Source organism: Lissotriton helveticus, chromosome 11, assembly GCF_964261635.1.
Source record: "Lissotriton helveticus chromosome 11, aLisHel1.1, whole genome shotgun sequence".
Lineage (NCBI taxonomy): Eukaryota > Metazoa > Chordata > Amphibia > Caudata > Salamandridae > Lissotriton > Lissotriton helveticus.
In genome coordinates this window covers 651369210-651393660 of record NC_136072.1, presented here as the reverse complement: position 1 = coordinate 651393660, position 24451 = coordinate 651369210, and the positions used below count along the sequence as shown (strand labels likewise).

The window sequence follows — 24451 nt, the reverse complement described above, 5'->3', positions numbered from 1 at the left end:
ACAAAAATTACCTGCAGATCTTGATGCCAAAATGCAAAGTTTCCATCGCTACGTTATTAAGCTGCGCAATGAACACGGCTATGCGCTAAGTAGTATCGGAAATATGGATGAAACTCCAATGAATTTTGATATGGTTGCAAACAAAACTGTCCATCCAAAAGGTGAAAAAACAATTTTAATAAAAACAACAGGACATGAGAAGTCCAGTTTTACAGTGGTACTAGCATGCACAGCTGATGGCGCCAAACTGAGACCAATGGTTATTTTTAAAAGAAAAACAATGCCGAAACTCAAGTTTCCTGTTGGTTGTTTTGTACATGTTAATGAAAAAGGCTGGATGGATGAAGAAGGGGTAAAGCTATGGCTTGATAATGTATGGAGCAGGCGACCAGGTGGACTTCTTCAAAAACGTAGTCTACTGGTGTGGGATATGTTCAGGGCTCATTTAACTCCCAGCACCAAGCAAAGGCTGGCAAGAATAAAAACAGATGCTGCAGTTATTCCTGGAGGATTGACATCGTTGGTACAGCCACTGGATGTGTGCCTAAACAAGCCATTTAAAGATTGCATTCAAGAACAGTGGAATGAGTGGATGGTTAGCGGTGAAAAAACATTCACAAAAGGAGGAAACATGCGTGCACCACAGTTGGATGTTTTGTGCAAGTTTGTCATAAAAGCCTGGAATGATATTGATGCAGAAACAGTCATAAAGTTTTTCAAGAAGTGTGACATATCAAATTCATTAGATGGTATGGAGGACGACTACTTGTGGCAAGATGAAGAGGAAGCCGAAGCCGAGACCACACCATCTGATACGGAATTACCAGATCCATACGATGACTGCTTTACAGATGTACCACAAGATCTCATTGACTTACTTATGATATCAGATGACGAAGAGGAGGATTTTGAAGGCTTTTAAAGGGAACGTCAGCAAATCCTGTAAAAATCGCTTGGAGTTATGAAAAGTTTAATCCACTTGCACTGTTTTATGTTTACCGTACATGTTTGATGACAAACAGCCTTATGTTTTACAAGTGACTGTTTTTCATATGGTTCTAAATAAAAATATTGTGACTAAAGCAATATGTTTTATACAACCAATTTGTTTGAGTTCAGTCTTTGAGTGTGACTAATAAACGCTTAACACTGTCCTCTGATAAAGCCTTACTGCTCACACACACGGAGGAGGACTAGCATCACTAGTAAGCCCAAAATAAATTCTCAAAATGGCTATGCAGGACTGCGTTGGACTGCGCTGGAAGTGGGGGTAGTCTTATAGGGCGAGTATAGCACAAAACCTAAATTTTATCAAGCAAAGTAGGGGGTCGTCTTATACGCCGGAAAATACGGTATGTCTGAATGGTTTAAATGAATTAAAAGTTTTTTTTTAAGTTATTAACTGTTTAAATCACGTTGTTTTAATGTGTGGTATATTTTAGTTAATCAGAAGCTATCCGGGTGTTTCAGTGTAGAAAATACTTTGGTTTTTTAAATAGATCAGGTTGTGAGCAATGGTTTGGTCTTACCATTGGGGGTTTTTGCTTAAAGCAAGGCACATGGGAGAGGAACGCGCAGCTCTTGAGAAGTCCAGGTGCGTAAAGGATTTTTGTGCTGCGCAAGAGCGGGCTTCAGCATTCTGAAGCTGATGCCCGGCATGAGCTTTGCTTTGTCTGGGTCGCGTTGCGTCTCCTTTCAAGTGGAGCGCGAGCGGCTCAATTTAGATTGGAAATGGATTCCCTTTGACATGTAGAGGCCGCCGTACTCATGCAACGTGCAGCGGGCATTTTGGACTACAGAGTAAGTGTAGGTTGTAGCCAGTGGTCAAGTCAAGGAGGAGTAAACAGAACGCAAAAGAAAACGAATGTGGAGAGAAATAAGATGGAGAAGGTGTCCGAACGTAAGGTTCAGGCTAATCAGGTTGCTATAAAGGAAAAGAGTGGTGCTATAAAGGCACAAAAGAGATGCCATAGTGTGGTGGCATTGATGTAGCTCAAATTTCATCTAGATTCAGGAATTGCTTTATTTTTGTGTTTTAGACAGACTGCATTTTAAAATGTCACGCAGATTTTGGTGCAAGGGGAAATACATGGCAAGTGAAAACATGAAATGAGACATGGTCAAAATGCTTTCAGTCTGAAATGCTTTCATTTCAGGGGAAAGTACACAAGCTAGTGATGACGGGCCAATTGAGGCTAATGGCATGGCTGATTTTAGGAGAGTTTGGCAAGTGTGTGGATTATCAAACAGGCTTTGTATATTCCTGGGCGACAGGTACAACAAGGGTCTATAGGTCTGCTTGGAGCATATGGTGTGGTTGGTGTATTGAGGGTGTTTGGATCCGTTATTAGCACCTATAGTGGAGATCATGAATTATTTATCAAGTTTGTATATAAGAATTTTGGCTGACAATACAGTGAATTTGAGTAGGTCTGCTATTTCAGCCGGGCATGTTTTAGTTGAAGGTGTGCCAGTTGGTCACCATGCTTTGGTTGGAAGGTTGGTTAAGAGTGTTTGTTTGGAGTTGCCGCCTAGGGCCAAGTATGCTGTTCTTTGGTATGTTTCAGTTGTTTTGAAGGAGTTGGATGTTTGGGGTCCAAATTCTGGTTTGAGTCTCAAGTTCTTGTCTTGGAAATTAGCAGTACTCTTGTGTTTGGTCTCTTTTAGGAGAGTTTCCGATACTAGAGCTTTGGAAGTGACTTCTAGGAGTGACCAACCTGAAGGGGTGTGTTTTGAATTGCGGAAAAGGACAAAGACAATGTCTAGGACGATTTTTTATCATAATATGGAGGGTCATAGTAAAGTGTGTGTGGTACGTTGTTTGAGAGAGTATAAGAAGAGAACGGTTGCTTTGAAGGAGTTTGGTTGTTCGCAATTGTTGATTTCTTTCAGGAAACCGTATGGGGCGTTTTTTGCTCTGACCTTAGCAAGATGGGTTAAGCAGGTGATGAGTAAGGCCGGTGTGGATGTGTGTGTTTTTTGGGCACATTTTGTATGGGGTGCTATGGCTAGTAAAGCATTTATGAGAGGTTCCAGTTTGAGTGGAATTATTAAGGCGGTTGAATGGTCAAATGATTCAAATTTAAAAAAAATTATATTTTAAACCTGTGGGAAATGGGCTACAGAGAGTTTTAGAGGAACGTTGAACATGCATAATATTGTCCACTGGGCCTTACCATAAAATGCAGATTTTCCACAGTTTTAATGGGAAGAAAATCATTGTTTTATTAAAGGCATGGAGGCTAATATTATCCCTCTGCTTTGTACCCAACCCATTTGACTTATTTTTTTTTTCTGTTTCATATTCGTATGGTTTAGGTCAAAGTTAAGAAGATGGATATCAAGGACGTTTTCGTGGAGGTTACAGTCAATGGAGTTGATTTTTTGGTTCATCTAATAGGACTTTGTTTTATTCGCAGCAGTTAAAAGAGGAAGATGGCTGACTGTTCTTGTGCTATATGCATGTTCAGTGTTCTAGGTTTCTATTGTGTTCTAATTCTAAGTTTGATGTTGCTGCTGTGTTTGAGGAGCAATAAATGATTATGCCTAATATTAGCCTACGTGACTTTGATAAAATCATGATTTTCTTCCCATTAACACTGTGGAAAATCTGCATTTTACAAGGCACAATAAATATCACACCAATTACGGGGCCACTCGTAATGAGAGCTATAGAGTGAAAAGTGTTTTTGTACTGACTCACCACAAAGTGTAAAAGGCACAGAAATGTATCATCAAAACCTTCAAATCACGATAACAAAGACCTTTAATATTAGCCGCCAGGCCCAAACATTGTATTGAGAGCACACAATAAGCCAAACATTTTGAAACTGAGACAATACCATAGCTGCTTTTAGAAAGAAAAAGACACTGTTAAAATAAAAACACAGAGAAAATGGCATCTAAACTGCTCAGGTACATATAAGACTTCAACCTGGCAGTGGGCTTCTGCAAATAAACAAATGTAAAGTTGCAAGCCTTAGAACACCAAAACTCATGATGGTTCTCTCAAAGTAATCCACAGTTTCTTTTGCATAAAGCAATGAGCATTGACAGACGCTGACCGCTTACCTTAAATAGGTAAAACTTGTGACTGTCGTGTTGACCAAGCTTCTCCTGCAACCTGAGAATCAAATGCTTCACTTGTTGTGTGCGGGAAGCAGTGACGAGCGGCTCAGCTTTACGGATATCTTCCACCAATGTTTCCACATCTGTGCTGTTGAACAAAAGTGTACAAATACGCAAAATAGTTATAAACTTTGATAATCCATGACGAAAGAGAGTTGTGAAGACTTCAAATTATCTTTCAGCGAAAAATCATGAGATTGTGCTAACAATGCAAAATGGTGTGGTGTCTACAGGCTAAAGCTTTTACAAATGTTAGGATCTTTTTTAACTGGCGTTTGAAAGTTTTAGATAAGAAATATGCGAACTGAAAACAGATTACGGTCAATCAGCATTTGACGAATCTAACAATTGTGCTAGGTTTCTGCTATACAAATACCACATGCATACATAGGTGGCAGCCAATGTTACGAGCTAATGTCCCCTAGCAAATGGACATCCAATTCAAACTTGGCAGGAGTCTTCTGCCAAGTAGCAAACCAGTACAGATTTCATGTTGGCCAAATAAAAGAGGCAGTAATAGGGGAGTGAGAAGGTTTAGGTGAAGGCTAATTGAAATTGGGGACAAAGGGACATGGAAAGAACAGAGGAATAACCCCGCTGAGGGTCCGTAAGGCCACAGGAGCAGGGTCCCCCGCTCCTTCCTTGGGGTAGAGGAAAAGGAGTGCAGAAATGGGCAACAAAGGAGTAAAGCCTGTGAAGGGGGCATTCAAAGCCAGAAGGAACCAAGTGGGGCTTGAAGTAGGGCCAATCACGGACCAATGCACCATTCCAGCAGCCCAATCAAGAAAAGGCATTAGTAGTTAATGGGCAGATGCCCCTTACACAGCTATAAGACTGGGCCAGTGGCTGAGCTGGAAAGGAAGGACACCAGCTAAGCAGCTCGCAATTTGGGGATTAAGACCCAAGACAAAAGCAAGGGAAAGACTCGCTGGAGCCAGCGACTACAAGTTATGTTACGAAGAAGAGGGGGTTAGGTGGCCAGACCAAAAGCAAACAGAAGGGGATGAAGACCTCCGGAGTATCCTGGGGCTCATATGGGGGCAGCAGCCTGCAGAGGAAAAGAATGGTTAGTAAAACAGCTGCTACAAGATGCAGAGCCAGGCTCACACAAAGAAGACAATGTCCAGGAGACTGAGTGTGATGCACATAGAGCAGGAAAAGAGAGCAGAGGGGACAAAACCAGGGACAAATGCAAACCAGTACGAAAGTAAAGGAACTCAGACCAGCGCTTGTGACAAAGACAGTGGCACTGAGTCAGGGCGGTATGCTGGAGCAGGAAGATGCAAAAGAGGTGCTATGATAGATGTGAATGATGGTGGTAGGTGCAGGATCACGTGCATTAGGAGCGGGTCAGCACACAAGGCGGAGTGACCCTGCGGCAGCATGGGGAAGCAACTAGGCAGGGCAATAAGGAGCTGCAGGCGACATCAACTAATATTCTGTGTAGGATGGGGCTGGGCAAGGAGCTAGCATCACAAGCACAAATACCTTTTCGCCTATTACTGGGTTTTACACTTGAGTTTCGATTTTGAAGGACAATATCACTATAACAGAAGTCTCCCAATGGGCTGCTCAGTGTCTTGTTCATACTCTAAAATATTATGTATTTACATCAAAAGGACAGTGCACAAAACCCTCCAGGAAACTACCTGGATGACTTCTTATTTGTATACCCTATCACCCCGTTAAAAGAACGCCAATTTTCCAACAAGAAAATGGACAAAGGTTGCAAGCAGCCAGACAATGCAGTCATCCCTTATCCGTGGGCCTTGGAATGCAGAATGGCAGGGACAGAGCAAGGACATTCACTGTGTGTACCGGAGTTGTTCTCCGGTACAGTGGGGCAGCCATAAGATGATAGCCAAGGTAGCAAGTGGAGCCTAGAATTCGGCAAATGGTCACACCGTGGAGAACCTCAAGGATGAATCCGGCAAATAGTTATGGTTATAATTATGATGATGATGATGAATGATGATGATCATAAAAATCACTTCCCAAGCTTAATTCCACCTGAGAGTGGACAAACGTTTTTAAATGAACTCGGGCCATAAGATCCTAGAAAGTTCCTGACTGGCTATGGCAACGTCGGGTGCCGATGAGGAGTTCATCCAGGTCTCCGTCAGGAAGACGACATCCGGGGAAGATGCGTCAAGCAGGTCCCAGAGTTCGGCGGCGTGCCTGTGGACGGAGCGGGTGTTGAGTAGTATGCATCTGAGGTGGTTGTTGCCTGCCTTGGAAACAAACTATCTAGATTTAGCACACAAGAACTGCACTTTAAAAAGTATAGAGACTTCATAGAAAGTGAAGATGGACTTCACTTGGGACACGAGTGCCAATATAAATTGTATATTTGTAGCTTGATTTTAAAAACATGAATAATACTTTTCACATGGGGCTAATATATGAGAGGCCTTGTTTTTTAACATTTGAATTAGTAAACAATATGTTAAAGATTAGAATTTTAAAGAGGCATCGCACTATGACTGCATTTTGATAAGAGTGAGACTTTGGTGCTAATAACGCATGATTGGGTAAGCGTTATGGTAATTATATACCAAAGCGGATACAAGGTTACACGGTCTGAGTTTCAAAGAATATGGTTCGCTATACTACAAAATGGCGCTACCTTTAAAAAATAAATTTGTGTTGTCCTGCGAAGGATAGCTTAATGTGGACACGTGACTTTCACCGGTGGACTTTTAAAAAAGGGAACCGCGAACTGGAAAATGATTGTTATGGAGCTGTATTTGAGTAAAGGTGCCACGTCTGTTTGAATTTCGGTGACTGCTGAGAAGTAATTGGGATGTTGTGTGGTCATAATAATATTACGGAGACCTATTATTTTTTGTTTGTTGTGGTTTCAATCTACCCTGGTTACCACGCTCGGGTTGGGTGAGTGTATCCATCAGCTTGCTTTGCTAGATTTTGAGTGATGTAGCACAATCTAATAGCTTTTAAAAAATACCTTTTACTTTATATTTCATATAGAAGAAAACCAAACCTGGACTATTTTGACTTACACTTATAAAGGCAGATGGTGTTTTAAACGATTTAAAAAGGAAAGGAGAATACATAATTGATCTATTAACGGGACGTATTGATAGAGCAAGATTTCGCATTGCGACTTGCTCGAGTCAAGAACCTCGAATCTGTTATAATCCTATAATACCATTTGTATGTTTACGAATTCCCTTTATTTTGATATGCGTGTATATTAGTGACGCTTGCCTATGTGTTTTATTAATACGAATAACCCTTGTATAATAAAATGGCCGCAGTTTAGAAATTTGCTTCTGCGCATGCGTTAGTCATACTCACGTGATGTGACGTAATTGAAATTCTGGAGGGAAAGGGTGCGCATGCGTAATAGCCATAAAATGGCCGCTTCTGTATTAACGTGGTGAAGCTCGTGCAGTTGCTCTCGTGTTATTGTGTGTTGCTCTAATCTATAACTGCATAGTATATTTTTAAAATGATATACCTGAAGTACAAAATCATGATATGTTGTACATCCATTTATTTCTATGTTTTAATTTGTTTTCGCTTACTTTTCATGTATCCTCGGCATGGAGGGGTGATGGGGTGCTTGGGAGTCCATTTTGGAGTGCAGTACTGCGCAGGACCAGAAGTGGCGAGGTGGTATTGACACAGCGCCAAGAGAAAGTCGCTGCCAAGACGTGCCTGGGAAGATGCACCTTCACCCAGCCAGAGAAACTGAAATGTGTTACATTATTAACAATGTATTTCTTTCCATTGTATTCTGTGCGACTTCTCATGGGAACCCCAATCTTGCTAGGCGGTACCCTAGAATGTAAATTAGGCCTTAGAAAAGTCTGTTCTGATTGGTGTGTTAACCCATCCTACCTTAGGACCAATTGAAATTGGGGATTCTGACACTTTGCAACATTGGGGGGTGGTACACTGACCCGAAAACAGTATAACTAGCCTAGGTTCACCTACGGAATTTGTCCGACTGAATAGCTGACCTGTCACTGACCCAACGCACTCAATAAGTGACTGAATTTACAGAGCGCTGCGGAGCACTCTGTCCGAATTTTGACCATAGACTCAAAGGTTTTACTGAACCTTAAGTGCTGGCGGAGCACTTTGCTGGGGAGTTCGCTAACCCAATCGGGGTTCTGACTGATAGCTGCAGAGAGGGTGGGGCGCAGGCGTTGCTTCCAAACTGCGGGTGCTGGTCGTATCCTGGTGGTCCTGTCCTGATCCTAATCTGGGTTTCCTGTCCGGTCCTGGGGTGTCCAGTCTGCACCTGCTGTCCCGTTGATGACTGTCCTTCCTTGGGGTATTTCCTGTCCTTAACTGACCCGTGGCCAGGGTTGGTTTTCACACCAGTCTAGGTAAATATCTTGCTGAAACTCTAAACCGCATCTTTCTATTTTTCTGTCTTTGCTTCAATAAAGACATACCTTTGCATATGTTAAATTTCCATGCTTTCCGCAACCATTGCATATCCTAAAGTCATTTGCATTTTATTTTTCATAGCATGTTCCTATGTTACCCTTCCTTTTAGTACACACTCTCTGTACTACTTTGAATTATAGAAGTGGTTTAAATCTTCTCCTGCAAACTGACCTGAAGTAAATGTTGCTATAAATTGGCATGTTCCATTATTTCCCCTGTCTATAGGTGTATAGAATTAATCTAAATCCTCTCCCTACCCCTGAGGTGTTTCCCAGTAATAAATTTCTAATACATGCATAAGTTTGCCCTTTATAAATATCCATTCTCGAATTTCATTTCTGGAATCTGCTTAGCATATTTTATGTTCTCACCATTTTAGAAACCTCAAATGTTTGCCCTTACATTATTCCTTTATGGTTATGTGATTTTCATTATCTTGATTATTGATTGTCTTTTAACTGTAAACCTCATGATTTCCGAAACTGATTACTAAGATAAAATCTTAAAACTTCCTAGTTGTCCGTGGTCATTTGATAAAATATCAAAGTTATTTAAGTTGGGTTTGTATTTTTCCTGCCTTTCCTTTTACAGCTAGCTCCCTGACCCATCGTGGTCATAGGTACCCGTAACGGTGGATGGTAAGTCGGGTACACTAGAAACATTCGAAAGGACTCATGGTTATTGGTAGTAGATTGTAAGGTCATCTGATCAATGTATATAGTGAATTAAAGTATATGGGCCCAAAACCTAAGTGGTGAAATTATTGGTCGGGTGACCTGCGATCTCTATCAGTAATTAACTGGTAGCACAGAGGATGGTTAGGGAATAGCTAAAGGTTAGGTAGGACTAGTTAAACTAGCTAAGTTGGATGCTGCTAAATAACGAACCTTAGTGCTGCTACGAGGGTAGGCAGTTCAGGTGAATTGATCACTCACTTGGAATGTTTGCTTTGTAATATTATGAAATGTTTTACATTTGTTATTCTTGTTAATATATTGATATATGTACTAATCCATTCGTTCGTAAAACGTCTTCTGTGTTGTTGGAAATCCCCGGGGAATTGAATAGCAAGTGGTGAAGAGAATCCACTTGCTTTGAGGTCACTGGTTCCAGGAAAGTTGGTGCAGGTTAGGCAGAACTGGAAGCACTAACTAGGGTTTTTTTTTCTGAATATATGTTTGAGTAAATGTTAGCAACGAGGTTCATTGGCAAAATTCCTATTGTGGCATAACCTAGTAAGGGTCACACCGGAAAAGTAGCAGGTTCATCGGAGCTTGGGTGAAAGCAAAGGGGCTCACTGGTGAAACTTTAGCCTTGGATATATCCCCGAAAGGTGGATGAGTCTAGGCGAGTAGCAGGTTCTCCAATGCTTGTGTGAAGGATAGGCAGAAGAGATCTATCCGTAGTGTGTGAAAAGTAAATGGAAGTAGTTTACTTGCAGTGAAACAAAATTCTTTCCTATCTAGACACTTGAGCACAGTGGCGAATGTGTATTTGTTGTTAAATAACCAAGCACTAGCACTTTAGAAAGAAAGAAAGTTTCCGTTACCTTGTGAAGGAGGGAGTCAGTCGCGAAGCTGCTCTGACGTCACTCTGTGCCGCGCTGGGATTGGTAGACGCAGCGGGTGGGTAGCGGAGCTGGAATCGTAAAGGGGGGGTGAGTGCCGAGGCGTGAGAACTGTCTCGCGAAAGGGCCGCGCACCCATTGGTCGAGAATATTTGAATCCGTGCACTTCATTGGTCGCACGAAAATAAAAGACGCACTTGGATTGGAAGTGATTTTGTAAACAAAGTCACTCGTAAAAATCGTATGTGGCATTCGTATAGACCGCATATCAGACCTGATCCTCGGTATATGGGATTTGAGAACGATCAGTGGAAAGGTGTTAAAAACGACATTATGTACGGAAACAAAAGAAAATTGTCTCTTGTAAATAAGGTAAAGAATTACTTCAAAAAGGACAAGCCGATTAAAACTAGAGAAGGTGTTGTCATACCGCCACCCAACACTCCCGCATCTTTCATGATGTTTGATAAAGGGTACAACACATGTGTATGGTTGGAAAATTGGGCGGAATACACGAAAGATGACGGAGTATTGGCTTTTCCGTTAGAAGGAACATTTAACAGCAGGATTCTATTCAATTTGAGAACCCGAATGAATGATTTACATCCCAGACCTAGATTAACGCAGTACGAAGCGCTAGAGGAATGGGAGATTGAGGCTTTTGAAAGGGATAAGCCCCGAATGGATAAAGGGTTAACTAAATTTTATCCAAAGTTGAAGCAGGAAACCAGAGCTAAAAAGATGAAACAGTGGAGACAGAATATGATTGTAGAAGGGCTGTTTCCAATGATGCCAGTGGGTGATCCTCCTGGGGGGGAAAAGAAGACAGAGAAGTGCAAACATTGGGTGCCTATTGGAGAATCGGATGATGAATTGTTAGACGATATGTTTATGAGAAGTCCGCCTCCTTACAATGAAAGAAATAGACCTTGCAGTGAAGGGGATAATTCTCGAAGACTTCATCGCCAGGATGAGGCCAGATCTACCAGTGTAGGAGGGGGTTGCCTCATACCTCCCTATACCGAGAGTTTAGGACCCGTAGATACAAGAGATCTTTATCCATGATTACCAGCTAGTGGGGATGCAAGATACTCCCGTGAAAGCGATTTTTTCTCGAGACCTCCCTACGAAGGTGAGGCAAGACCATCAGGTTCAGGAATGCCGTTCTTACAACCTCTATATGAAAAGGAACCAAGATCCCTATGTACAGGAAGTTTGTTCCCAAGACCTAATTATGGTGAAGGACCAAGTGAGACACATCCCACTGCCCCGAGTTATGCTCCCACTCTAACCCCGCAGGTGTTACATGACAAATCATTAGAGAGATTATTGGAAGAAAAAGAGCGAGAAGCTCTAGCAAAACAAAGAGCAGAGATAGTTCAGAAAATCTCCCAGTTAAATACAAGCCCTGAAGCCTTGACAATCCCAGTAACTATTGGACCAGTGGTTCCGTTGTATGGGGACCGACAAGGAAGTCCAAAAACTCCAGTCATTACCCCAGTCATAGCTCAGCCCAGACCAGAACCCTTAATCGTAGATGAACAGACGAGCGAGTGCGAGTCTGAAGTCTCACTATTGGATCTGCCCATTAGGAATACAGGGAAAAGGATGCAGAAAAGACATAATCCTTTCAATACGAGGGAGATTCAAATGGAATCGACTTCGGGTACTAAGAGTGTCACGCCGATGACTCCGGAGGAAATCGAAAGATGGAGTCAAGAATTAGAAAAACAAACTCCGCAGACGAAACCTTTAGATCTCTACAAATTGAGAGTAGAAATAGAAGAATTAATGGCAGGGAATGTAGGACTAGACAGATTAAATACCTACTCTGAGGAAGAACTGTTGTTTATTTGCAAAAGTCTTACCCGCAATGCCCGAGTACTCCATCAGAAATTGACAGACACTGCTGCTAGCATGGGAATAGATATTTCTAAATCGAAACCCTTGCAGAAACCGTACAGAGCAGATTTTTCAGACAAAGATTTGGAAAACCTGAATGTGTCAGGGAAGAAGGCACAGGTCAAGGAATTATTGACAGTGTTGCAGAAATGGGGAGATGTAGAAAGATGGAAAGCCAGGTGGGCCAAAAAGAAAGATGAGGCTAGATCTAAACAGGCGACCCCAGAGTTTGTTCTAAAGGAAGCTGACAAGCCAGAGCAGTTATACCCTATGCGTGAAGTGCCAGGTGGAAAATACGTGCACGTTCCGTGGTCCAGACAGGATATTGTGTCCTTTACAAATGATTTCCCAAAGTTGCGAGAAAAACCCGTGGACTGGTACAGGCAGGTGGAAAGATTTGTAAAAGTGCAAAAATGCTTACGGAAGGACCTGGATGGGTTCTTTGACATTGTGGTCCCTGTAGATTTATGGACCGAGTGTAAAATAGCCATAGCTTGGCCTAGTGAGGAATACCCGAGGGACTCTAAAACAGGAGAACCCTCTAAGGAAGTGATGAAAAAATATGATCAGGTAATTCAACATCTGAAGCAAAAGGTGCCTGCAAAGGAAACTGATTGGACCAAGATAGATAGAACCACGCAGGAAAGGGACGAAACTGTACACTCCTTTTATGAAAGACTGTTGCAGGTGTTCAAAACATACAGTGGCATAGATAATATCGAGATGAAGGACATGACCCATTTTATTTACAGGTTTGTAAACGGTTTAAGACCCGAAATTTGTCAGTGGATAAAAGATAATAAAATTTGTAGGCAGTCCAAGAAAATGGATGAGGTCCTACGGTACGCAAAGTAATGTGAGGACGAGATGGCAGAAAAACGAAAGGCGTTGAAGGAAAAGGTGATGTGGGCACAAGTAAAGCTCGCAGAACAGCAGGAAAAGCAATTGAATAAGTTAAATAAGACTACTCCGAACCAAGACCCTGGGGGTGGGGGAAAGCCCCGAGCAAAAATGAGCAGAGAGGAAGCTAAAAAGAAATTTCCCTGCCACCAGTGCGGAGAAATTGGACATTGGCGAGACGAGTGTCCGTATTTACAGCATGATAATACCCAAACCCCTGATTTAATTCCACAGACGCAGAATGAAAAACCAAGAAAGACCCAGCAACAGGTAAAATTGCCCCGAGCGCCAAAACCAAATTTTAAGGGAAAAATCACCGCAGGGTGACAACGTAGAAATCTGGGGAGGCAATGAGAACAGAAATACAGCAACTTCGCAGTATTTGTTAAATGACACCTTTTTCTGTGACGACCAGTACTGACGGGCCTGAGAGGGGAGGACAAGGAGTGTGTACTTGGCGCCTCCTTGCCGGTAGACCAGTCAGGGCCATACATTGAAGGAAAGGTTGATGGAAATGATGTCACCTTTCTGTTGGACACTGGTGCTACCCGTTCTACTGTGAGAACAGCAGACGTTCCAAACCTACCCCTCTCGGGAGAAACAATCCAGGTAGTAGGTGTGTCTAATCAATTGATTAGTACCCCAGTTACTGAACCCATGGAGATCTCAATAGGGAACTTTAAAGAAATGCACAGATTTGTCGTCTGTGACACCAGCCCAGTGAACTTACTGGGACGTGATTTGCTGTGCAAAATGAACTGTACCATCTTTTGCACACCAAAAGGCGTCGAAATTCAGACACCAGATGAAGATGGCATCTACAAATTAATGTTAATCAGACCTGACTCAGAAATTAAACGAATGACTATACAAGACTTACCTGAAGAACTTCAACAGACAGTGAAGCCAGAAGTATGGGACTTTACTGGAAAGGATGTAGGATTAATGGGAAATGTAGATCCCATATAAATAGCCATGAAAGAAAATGCAGTTTACCCCAATACAAAGCCCTACAGGATGAGTGCCGAAGTAAGAGCAGGAGTTGCCATTGAAATACAGAAATTGCTAGAAGCAAACATCATACAAGAAGTGATGAGCAGCCCGTGTAATTCCCCCATAATTGGAATCAAGAAACCTAGTGGCAAGTACAGAGTAGTGCAGGACCTGAGAAAGGTAAACAAGATTGTGGTTCCTTGCTGTCCTATTGTCCCGAACCCCGCAGTGCTCCTGTATCAGATTCCCTGGGATGCTGAGTGGTTCACTGTGATAGACCTATGTCACGCATTCTTTTCGATCCCATTGCACCCAGACAGCAAATTTCTTTTCTCATTTGCTTTCAACAGTCACGTGTATGTTTGGAATCATGTCCCCCAGGGGTACACAGAAAGCCCCTCTATCTTTAATCAGATCTTGAAAAAATGCCTTGAATCTTTAGTCTTACCTGGAAAGTCTGTGCTGGTACAATATATTGACGATCTCTTAGAGGCGTCCAGAAGTCCTAGGGATTGCGTGATTGACACCATTGCCCTACTAAATCACCTAGGTGAAAAGGGACATAAAGTGGCCCCCGAAAAATTGCAGTTCTGTTCAAAATCAGTGAAATATCTGGGGCACCAGATAGAAAAGGGAATCAGAAAAGTCACCTCAGAGAGAGTCAGAATAATTCAAAAGATGCAGTTACCCCGTACTCAGAAAGAAGTCAGAATGTTCCTTGGAGTTGTAGGTTACTGCAGGCAATGGATTGTGGGATTCGCAGTCCTAGCCAAGCCTTTAATAAAGATGACAAAGAAAGGCGCAGAGGACCCAGTGGAATGGGATGATGAAAGCTTAACAGCATTCACTAAATTACGAGATTGTCTGTATACAGCCCCTGCTTTAGGGATGCCTGACTATTCTAAAGAGTTTGCCCTATTCTGTGACACACGAGACAATTGTGCATTGTCGGTCTTAACTCAGGAGCATGGGTTGACTAGACGTCCGGTGGCATATTTCTCAGCCACTTTGGATCCAGTAGCTGCTGGATTACCTGGGTGTTTGAAAGCAGTAGCTGCAACCTGCACAAGTTTAGAACAGAGTGAATCCATTGTTATGGGACATCCTGTAACTGTGTATGTTCCACACGCAGTTGTGATCTTACTGACCCGAACTAAGACTCAGTATCTCACCCCTAGTCGGCTGACTAAATACGAGAGGATTCTCGTGGGTGCTGCAAATGTAGCCATAACTCGGTGTAATATCTTGAACCCAGCCACCCTACTCCCGGACTCAATGATTATAGAAGATGGGGGAGAAAACGAGCATGACTGCATTAATCTGACAGAATTCAGTACTAAACCCCGCCCAGACATTAAGGAAACACCTTTGCCTGTACATGATGAGGAGTTCTTTGTGGATGGCTCATGCATGAGACACGAACTTGGAGGCCTAAGTGCTGCTTATGCTGTAGTCACCTTAGACAGCATTAAAGAAGCATCATGTTTATTTGGAATAAAGTCTGCACAAGTAGCCGAATTGATAGAATTGATAAGAGCTTGTAAAATTGGGAAAAACCAAAGAATAACAGTGTACACTGACAGTCAGTACTGTTATGGGGTTGTGCATGACTTTGGCCAATTATGGCTACAAAGAGAATTCCTGACTTCATCAGGTACCCCCATTCGAAATGGAAAGGTTGAACAAGACCTTTTAGAGGCAATCCAATTACCAAAAAAATTGGCAGTGGTCAAATGTGTTGCTCATAAAAAGGGCCTTGACCCTGTATCTTTGGAAAATGATTTTGCTGATCAAGTGGCAAAACAGTGTGCTAGGGATTGCATGTCAATAAATATCAAACTGGGAGGGACAGGAAACAGCTGCCAACTTATGGTGTTTGAAGAAGTGCCTACCTGGGATGAAGTGAGAGAGTGGCAGCATGCTGTGCCATCGGAAGAGAGAGAGAGAAGTAGAGGAAACTTGGTTGTCGACAAAGACGGGAGGATGGTGTCATTGTGGGCCCAAATGGTATGCCTGTGTTACCTAGGCATCTACTTGCCACTATGGCCAGACTGATACATGGAAATTCACACACTGGTAGGGATGCCATGGTTCTGGTGTTTCAACAGACCTGGTATAACCCGAAGTTCAGGAAGGTAGCAGAATCACTCTGCCAAAGGTGCTTGACGTGTCAACAGTTCAACGCTGGCAAAAGAACAGTAGTTGAACTGGGAAAAATTGGGAAATCAGGGGGTCCCTTTGTAAGAATTCAGATTGACTTCATCACCATGCCTCGTTGTGAGGGAAAAAGATATGTCCTTGTCATTGTCTGCCTATTTTCAAAATGGGTGGAAGCTTACCCTGCCAATCAGAATGACGCCATAACCGTAGCCAAATTGTTACTACGAGAATTGATACCCAGGTTCGGGGTTCCAGTCACTATTGAATCAGATAGAGGCGGACATTTTCAGAATGAGGTAATTGATCAGCTCTGTAAAGCATTTGGAATCACACAAAAGCTGCACTGTGCACATCGTCCAGAGGCTTCTGGAGTAGTAGAGCAAATAAATGGCACTTTAAAATCGAGGTTGGCAAAAATGTGTGACTCAACTGGAATGAATTGGATTACTGCCTTGCCTCTTGTTCTGATGGGACTCAGAAGTATTCCAGACTGGAAAACAGGCCTGAGCCCCCATGAAATCCTAATGGGAAGAGTGATGAGACAAGCATGGGTACCAGGATACAAACTGTTAAGCATTACTGATGATTTGGTACTTGAGTACTGCAAGCAACTGGGTGACCAAGTGCGTTCTATCTCTCGCCAGATTGGGGAAGACGCCGTCGCCAACCCGACAACTCCAGTTCACAAGTTGGTTCCTGGTGACTGGGTTAGAATCAAGAAGCATACTCGTTCGAGTTGCCTTGCACCGAGCTGGGGAGAAAAGCGCCAGATAATACTGGTAACCACGACAGCAGTGAAGTGTGCAGGCGTTCCCAAGTGGATCCATGCCAGCCATACACAAAAGGTAATTCCAGACAAGGAGCCTGGAGCTGAAGGTTGTCCAGCTGAGGGGTCTGCAGACGTCGGTCCTGAAGTAGCTGATGACGAACAGCCGAGCACCAGCCAAGATGATTGGATACCTATAATCGATCTCACTGAAGACCCAATCAGAACAAGAGAGCGAAACTACGAAGATAGAGAGTGGAATAGAGAGGACGAGATAGGCACAGGCGAAGACCCTCAGATTATTGAGATTCACGTCAAGTCTGAGGACGAAGAAGAAGGTCAGACAGGGACAGAACGAGTGATCGACACTCCTCCGCTAACTCCAGATATTGAAAAGGGACAGTCTAGAACTAGTATAAAAGTTCGAGCAGAAGAAAATCAAGGGATCGAAGCGCTTGAACAGGATCAGATAGAACTAGAAGAACGTGTTCAGGACATAGAAACAGAGACATTCGAAAGCCAAAACCAAAATTCACCTGAACCAGGCCAGCTTAGTAACCAGGCAGAGGAAATAGATACAAGACCTGGGACTAGTCAGACAGGAAGGGAAGAAACAGAAGCAGAAGTGCCACAAACAAACGAAAATAAAAGAGCATTAGAAGAAAGCCCAAACACAGTGCCAGCTAAAAGACTCAAGAAAAAGAAAAATATCGAGCCAAGATATATTAAGAGACTAAGACTGAGAATAAAAACAGTAGAAGAGAAACTTGCAGACAGAAGGAAAAGTCCACGAATTACAGAACAAGCTGGAGAAAGCTCCAAAAGAAGGAGTGATCGAATAAAAAGACTAAACGAAAAATACCAGGATCCTGAATGGACATACTTAGTTTTGGAAGAATTTGAGGATCTTGATATCTCTGACGATAGTGACGGAGAACAGATTGCCGATCTATCTGCCGAAGAAGACGAACTAACCTGAAAAGTTGCTCAGAGTAAGCTACCTGTGCAAAGTTACAAAGAGGGGTTGAAAACTTCTTCTGAGCAAAATGTCTGATTCAAGAGTGAATGGTAGACCTAGTCGCAGTTGTTGCAAAACATGCTGCAAAGTATGTATATGTAGTATAGCTATAGTGATAATAGTTTGGATAGGATTAACAGTTTTCATTCCTTTTATGGTAAGCAAAAATACTAATATTGACCCTACACAGACTACCGACACTGAAGAACTGACAACACGAAGTGTAGAAAGACGTGAAAAAGCACTCAGACAAACAAAACGAGACTTAGAAGCATCAGATGAGGAAGGACTACATTATCATGGAGTTAAGAACCAGACTCACTTAAATGTTTTCGCAAACCTGCTAGTACATTATGTAGAAACTATGGAGATAGAAGATTTCTATGTCTGCATGAAGCTACCTACTTCTGTAGCTGAAGGCATGACTTATCACCACCTACCTTTGACTTACGGAATTTCCTGTAGTATTTTAGCAAGCTTATTTTACAAAAGAGGACCGTTACAGTACTATTACTCTAACTCAGATGTGATATTTTCTGAACTTCCAATACGTGGAAATCTGAATCCTGTACATACTAAAAATTACCTTACACGTTATATGGGAGAATACTTTCTGACTATAGGTACCATAGACCTAAATGACGCACACAGGGACAACTTGACCTGTTCATTACATGAACAAGAGAAAATGTTTCTAAACATGGCAGAGAAAAGAAGGGAGAGTTTCCAAAGAAAGGCAAATGATAAGGGACAGAAAACTCCTAAATGGGCTGAGAACATGGAAAGCACCTCAGATGGTGGGAGTGGTCCTGCTCTGTTGCTGGATTTCGAAAGGAAAGGGAAACTTTGTCTTCATCGCGAGAAGACTAGTTATTATAATAACATTTTCATTGGTTCCAGTCAATGTGAACACAATTACAAGGTAATTGGAGGTTGGGGATTCAAAAATGGGTCAGAACCTGTGTTTCCCGGAATTTATTATATATGTGGAAACAAGGCTTATTTCAAATTGCCGGATCACTGGTATGGAAGCTGCTATTTTGGCATTGTCTTCCCGAAAATATACCATGTGAATGAAATTGCTGGAAGCAATGAAAACACTAATGGCTTAGTGCGTAGCAAAAGAGAAAGCGTAGGCGAAATAATGGGTAGTATTTTTAGTGCACTGATACTTGGAGTGGGAGTGGTTCTGAACACACACAGAATTTGCAAATTATCCACAATAGTGGATGTGTTGTCTACTGACAAGGCTCATGGATTTCTGTTGGTCAATACCGAAATGGTTGCGATCAGATCAATGGTTTTGCAGAACAGACTTGCGCTTGATACCTTATTAGCAAAAGAGGGCGGAGTCTGCCGGATGCTGAAGGCGCAACATTGTTGCACTTACATTCCGGACAAAAGTGTACAGCTTAAAAGATATGTGAAAAACATTACTAATTTGGAAAATAAACTCAAACCACTGGAGGTTGACAGTGCCTGGAAGAGACTGGTTGATGGTCTCTCCAATGTAGGTCATTGGCTTGCTAGCTTAGGTAGAAGCTTATTGTTTAAGGTACTGATGCCAATTGGAGTGATAGGTTTTATCCTATTTCTCATATTCGTCTGTTGCAAATGTCGCAAACACACAAAGAAGTACCAAATGAATGCGAGAGGAGTGAAAAGAAGTGTGGATGAACTTGAATTGGAAGAAATGAATAATCAGATTTACAAAAGGGTAAAAAATTCTCACCCTACCAAAGATGCGAAAGAAAAACTGAATCGCCTGTTGGAAGAGATAGAGTTGTACAAGGTGTGAAAGAAAAGTTGGCATCTGGTTCCATTATTTTGTGATGATAGTAAATATCATCAAAGAGGGGATTGGTAGAGCAAGATTTCGCATTGCGACTTGCTCGAGTCAAGAACCTCGAATCTGTTATAATCCTATAATACCATTTGTATGTTTACTAATTCCCTTTATTTTGATATGCGTGTATATTAGTGACGCTTGCCTATGTGTTTTATTAATACGAATAACCCTTGTATAATAAAATGGCCGCAGTTTAGAAATTTGCTTCTGCGCATGCGTTAGTCATACTCACGTGATGTGACGTAATTGAAATTCTGGAGGGAAAGGGTGCGCATGCGTAATAGCCAAAAAATGGCCGCTTCTGTATTAACGTGGTGAAGCTCGTGCAGTTGCTCTCGTGTTATTGTGTGTTGCTCTAATCTATAACTGCATAGTATATTTTTAAAATGATATACCTGAAGTACAAAATCATGATATGTAGTACATCCATTTATTTCTATGTTTTAATTTGTTTTCGCTTACTTTTCATGTATCCTCGGCATGGAGGGGTGATGGGGTGCTTGGGAGTCCATTTTGGAGTGCAGTACTGCGCAGGACCAGAAGTGGCGAGGAGGCATTGAAACAGCGCCAAGAGAAAGTCGCTGCCAAGACGTGCCTGGGAAGATGCACCTTCACCCAGCCAGAGAAACTGAAATGTGTTACATTATTAACAATGTATTTCTTTCCATTGTATTCTGTGCGACTTCTCATGGGAACCCCAATCTTGCTAGGCGGTACCCTAGAATGTAAATTAGGCCTTAGAAAAGTCTGTTCTGATTGGTGTGTTAACCCATCCTACCTTAGGACCAATTGAAATTGGGGATTCTGACACTTTGCAACATTGGGGGGTGGTACACTGACCCGAAAACAGTATAACTAGCCTAGGTTCACCTAGGGAATTTGTCCGACTTGTCTGAATAGCTGACCTGTCACTGACCCAACGCACTCAATAGGTGACTGAATTTACAGAGCGCTGCGGAGCACTCTGTCCGAATTTTGACCATAGACTCAAAGGTTTTACTAAACCTTAAGTGCTGGCGGAGCACTTTGCTGGGGAGTTCGCTAACTCATTCGGGGTTCTGACTGATAGCTGCAGAGAGGGTGGAGCGCAGGCGTTGCTTCCAAACTGCGGGTGCTGGTCGTATCCTGGTGGTCCTGTCCTGATCCTAATCTGGGTTTCCTGTCCGGTCCTGGGGTGTCCAGTCTGCACCTGCTGTCCCGTTGATGACTGTCCTTTCTTGGGGTATTTCCTGTCCTTAACTGACCCGTGGCCAGGGTTGGTTTTCACACCAGTCTAGGTAAATATCTTGCTGAAACTCTAAACCGCATCTTTCTATTTTTCTGTCTTTGCTTCAATAAAGACATACCTTTGCATATGTTAAATTTCCATGCTTTCCGCAACCATTGCATATCCTAAAGTCATTTGCATTTTATTTTTCATAGCATGTTCCTATGTTACCCTTCCTTTTAGTACACACTCTCTGTACTACTTTGAATTATAGAAGTGGTTTAAATCTTCTCCTGCAAACTGACCTGAAGTAAATGTTGCTATAAATTGGCATGTTCCATTATATGGCTATAGGTGTATAGAATTAATCTAAATCCTCTCCCTACCCCTGAGGTGTTTCCCAGTAATAAATTTCTAATACATGCATAAGTTTGCCCTTTATAAATATCCATTCTCGAATTTCATTTCTGGAATCTGCTTAGCATATTTTATGTTCTCACCATTTTAGAAACCTCAAATGTTTGCCCTTACATTATTCCTTTATGGTTATGTGATTTTCATTATCTTGATTATTGATTGTCTTTTAACTGTAAACCTCATGATTTCCGAAACTGATTACTAAGATAAAATCTTAAAACTTCCCAGTTGTCCGTGGTCATTTGATAAAATATCAAAGTTATTTAAGTTGGGTTTGTATTTTTCCTGCCTTTCCTTTTACAGCTAGCTCCCTGACCCATCGTGGTCATAGGTACCCGTAACGGTGGATGGTAAGTCGGGTACACTAGAAACATTCGAAAGGACTCATGGTTATTGGTAGTAGATTGTAAGGTCATCTGATCAATGTATATAGTGAATTAAAGTATATGGGCCCAAAACCTAAGTGGTGAAATTATTGGTCGGGTGACCTGCGATCTCTATCAGTATCGCTTTTTTAAAGGTATATGGACTAATGATGCTCTTGAGGCTCACGTAGCTTATCTACATTTGTAGTTTGAAAACTGATTTTAGAACGATTGTGCAGATTTGCCCTTTACACTATACAACCTCACTCGGATTATACTTCGTGTTTCAGACTTATTATTGGAGGATTGGTTATCGTGCACAAGAGGCGCATTGACATTTAGTTGAGGATTTTTGTGTGGCAGTACAAAATATAAAGATACTTGTTTCTTCTCTTCAAAACACAACTCCTGTCTTAATACTACTCTTTCCATTTAATATATGATATACCATTTTGATATAAAATCCTTGGTTCCAGAGCAACAACATCTATAGTTAACATTTGAAATTTTGGGAAATATGTCAATTAGTAGATAGAGGAAGGTGTTTTCTCCCCAATTCTGGGACTAGAGGCCGGTATACATGTAATGTTCTATTTAGAACTTCATCCTCATTGTTTCTACATCAAGAAATTGACTTCTTTATATAGGGTTAGTCTCATGTATAATTTGTAGAAGAGGAACCGTAAGAAATGAAGGGTCCTACGTAGAACCTTGTCCTCCTTGCTTCTATATCAAGAAACTGACATTTTAAGCTCTCGAATACAGGGTTATTTTCATGTGTATTTTGCAGACTAGTTAGTTATTTGTTAGAAATGCCCCATTTTGTACAGTAGTGCGTGATACGGTTCATCGCGATATATTCTTTAATGGTGTTATAAGATGTTTTATTTATTCCATCTGTTCCTTGTTACAGAAATCTTCTGTTAAAACAACTTCTAATGACAAAAATTATCGAGTTGAGGACTTCATCGGTGATCTGAATATCATGTTGAAGTGTACAGATGGAACAGTGCTATCCGGTTTGTAATCCGTTTGTTAGGGTGGGTGTTCCATTTAGAGAAAATATCTCTCTATTGAATTTATTCTTTTTATTGGTTTTAGTTCTGTTTCTCAGAAACACTCTTTTTTCTTCATTTAATGTTGACTTCAATTTTTATATTTATTTTTACTTTTCACACATCTTGGTTCTTGGTGTGCTTTTTCTATTCCTTTTTTCGGGATCTCTTTCTGCTTCGGAACTTTTCTTGAAATTCCTCCTCTGGGTTTTCAAATGACAGCTTCTATGTATTCCAATACTTATTATGCCCTACACCCTCCTAATTGGAAAATTACTTGTTTGCACCGTTTATTGTTTTTATCTGGTCCAACAATATGTATAATTTAAGACAAATGTGTATTTTTGTATTACAGCCTTGGAATTTTTTTTTTTTAATAAGACAAACACAAGTCGGCTGTGTGTTATAAAACAGAAAAAAGAAATCAATAAAACAGTGTACTTAAAGAAATCAATAAAATAGTAGTGGAATGATTATTGTCCATGAACCTTTTTTACTGTGGATTTCCACTAAGAAGAGGAGAGGTTTTCAAATTTGGAGTAGTCGGAGTATCTAAATATCTACATATACTGTTTGAATGTTATCCGAGGACCTAATAGTCCATTGGGTTTACTAAAGAGAGTGCTGACATAAGGTTCTATTGTTTCATGGCTGGTGAAGCTGCAGTTTCAGCAGGTGAATGGTCCGTGGGTGTGCTTCGGGGTGGCTTGGAAGCAGGCGGTACCTCGGACGGCGTTGAGTGCGTGGAGGAAGATGATGTCATAAGAGCGTCTTGCATTGTGATGCTCGCAGAGGCCAGTGGGTCTGGCGCTGGGCGCCGTCCAGGCACGGACGGGCGCAGACGGGCTTGCCTTAGGCGCACCATTGGCGCGACGGCGTAGCGGTCGCCATTTATGTAGGGGAGGGGGGAGGGGCGAGCGACAGGGAGGAGGGAAGGCGAACGCTAAGGCAGCATTATGGGATGAGGTGGAAGCGGGGGACAGGCGACTGAAAATGAAGCAGTGGGCAGAAGGCAAAACAAGACACAATAAAGTTTAAGATTTGAAAAGAAAGTACAGAAAGTAAAGAAAAAACGTAGCGCGGCACCCAGCAGGTAGGGTACTCGAACCCTGCCTGTATGGGACTGAAGCTGTTGGTCAGTCAGGCGGAGCTGCCAGTGTCAGGGGTCTAGCTCGCGCTCCCCACAGCGGTCGCCTTTTAAGAAGGGGAAGAGTGAGGGGCGAGCGGCTGGGAGACGGGAGCGGGGCGAGTTGAGGCGGGAAGGTGAACGCTAAGGCAGAGTTATGGGCTGAAGGAGAAGCTGGGGGACAAGCCACTGAAAATCAAGCAGTGGGCAGAAGGCAAAACAAGACACAACAAAGTTTAAGATTTAAAAAGAAAGTACAAAAAGTACAGAAAAAACGGAGCTCGGCACCCAGCAGGTAGAGGACTTGAACCCTGCCTGCGTGGGACTGAAGCTGTGGGTCAGTCAGGCAGAGCTGCGGGGGAAGAGCTGATCCCTGATTTAAATTTACATAGCATATTCCACAAGTTATTTTGTGGCTTGGCCCCTGCATGAGAAAGCTAACAACAATGAGGAGCAAGAACAACTTATCTAACTACCAAAATTAGTGTCAACAATGCCTAGTAACAGCTCATGTACATATACAACGCCTGTTTCTGATTGCTATTTAAGATGGATTTTTGGTGTAATATAGCATAC

General features: G+C 42.1%; 1 protein-coding gene across 1 annotated transcript in view; it reads right to left on the bottom strand.

Moving 5' to 3' along the window:
• DAW1 (dynein assembly factor with WD repeats 1) overlaps nucleotides 1-24451 on the bottom strand; it is a 192097-nt gene that overhangs the window by 122831 nt on the left and 44815 nt on the right. Inside the window, exon 3 of the mRNA XM_078665688.1 lies at nucleotides 4072-4216. Coding sequence (XP_078521814.1) covers nucleotides 4072-4216 — 145 coding nt within the window. The remainder of the gene's footprint in view (nucleotides 1-4071; nucleotides 4217-24451) is intronic.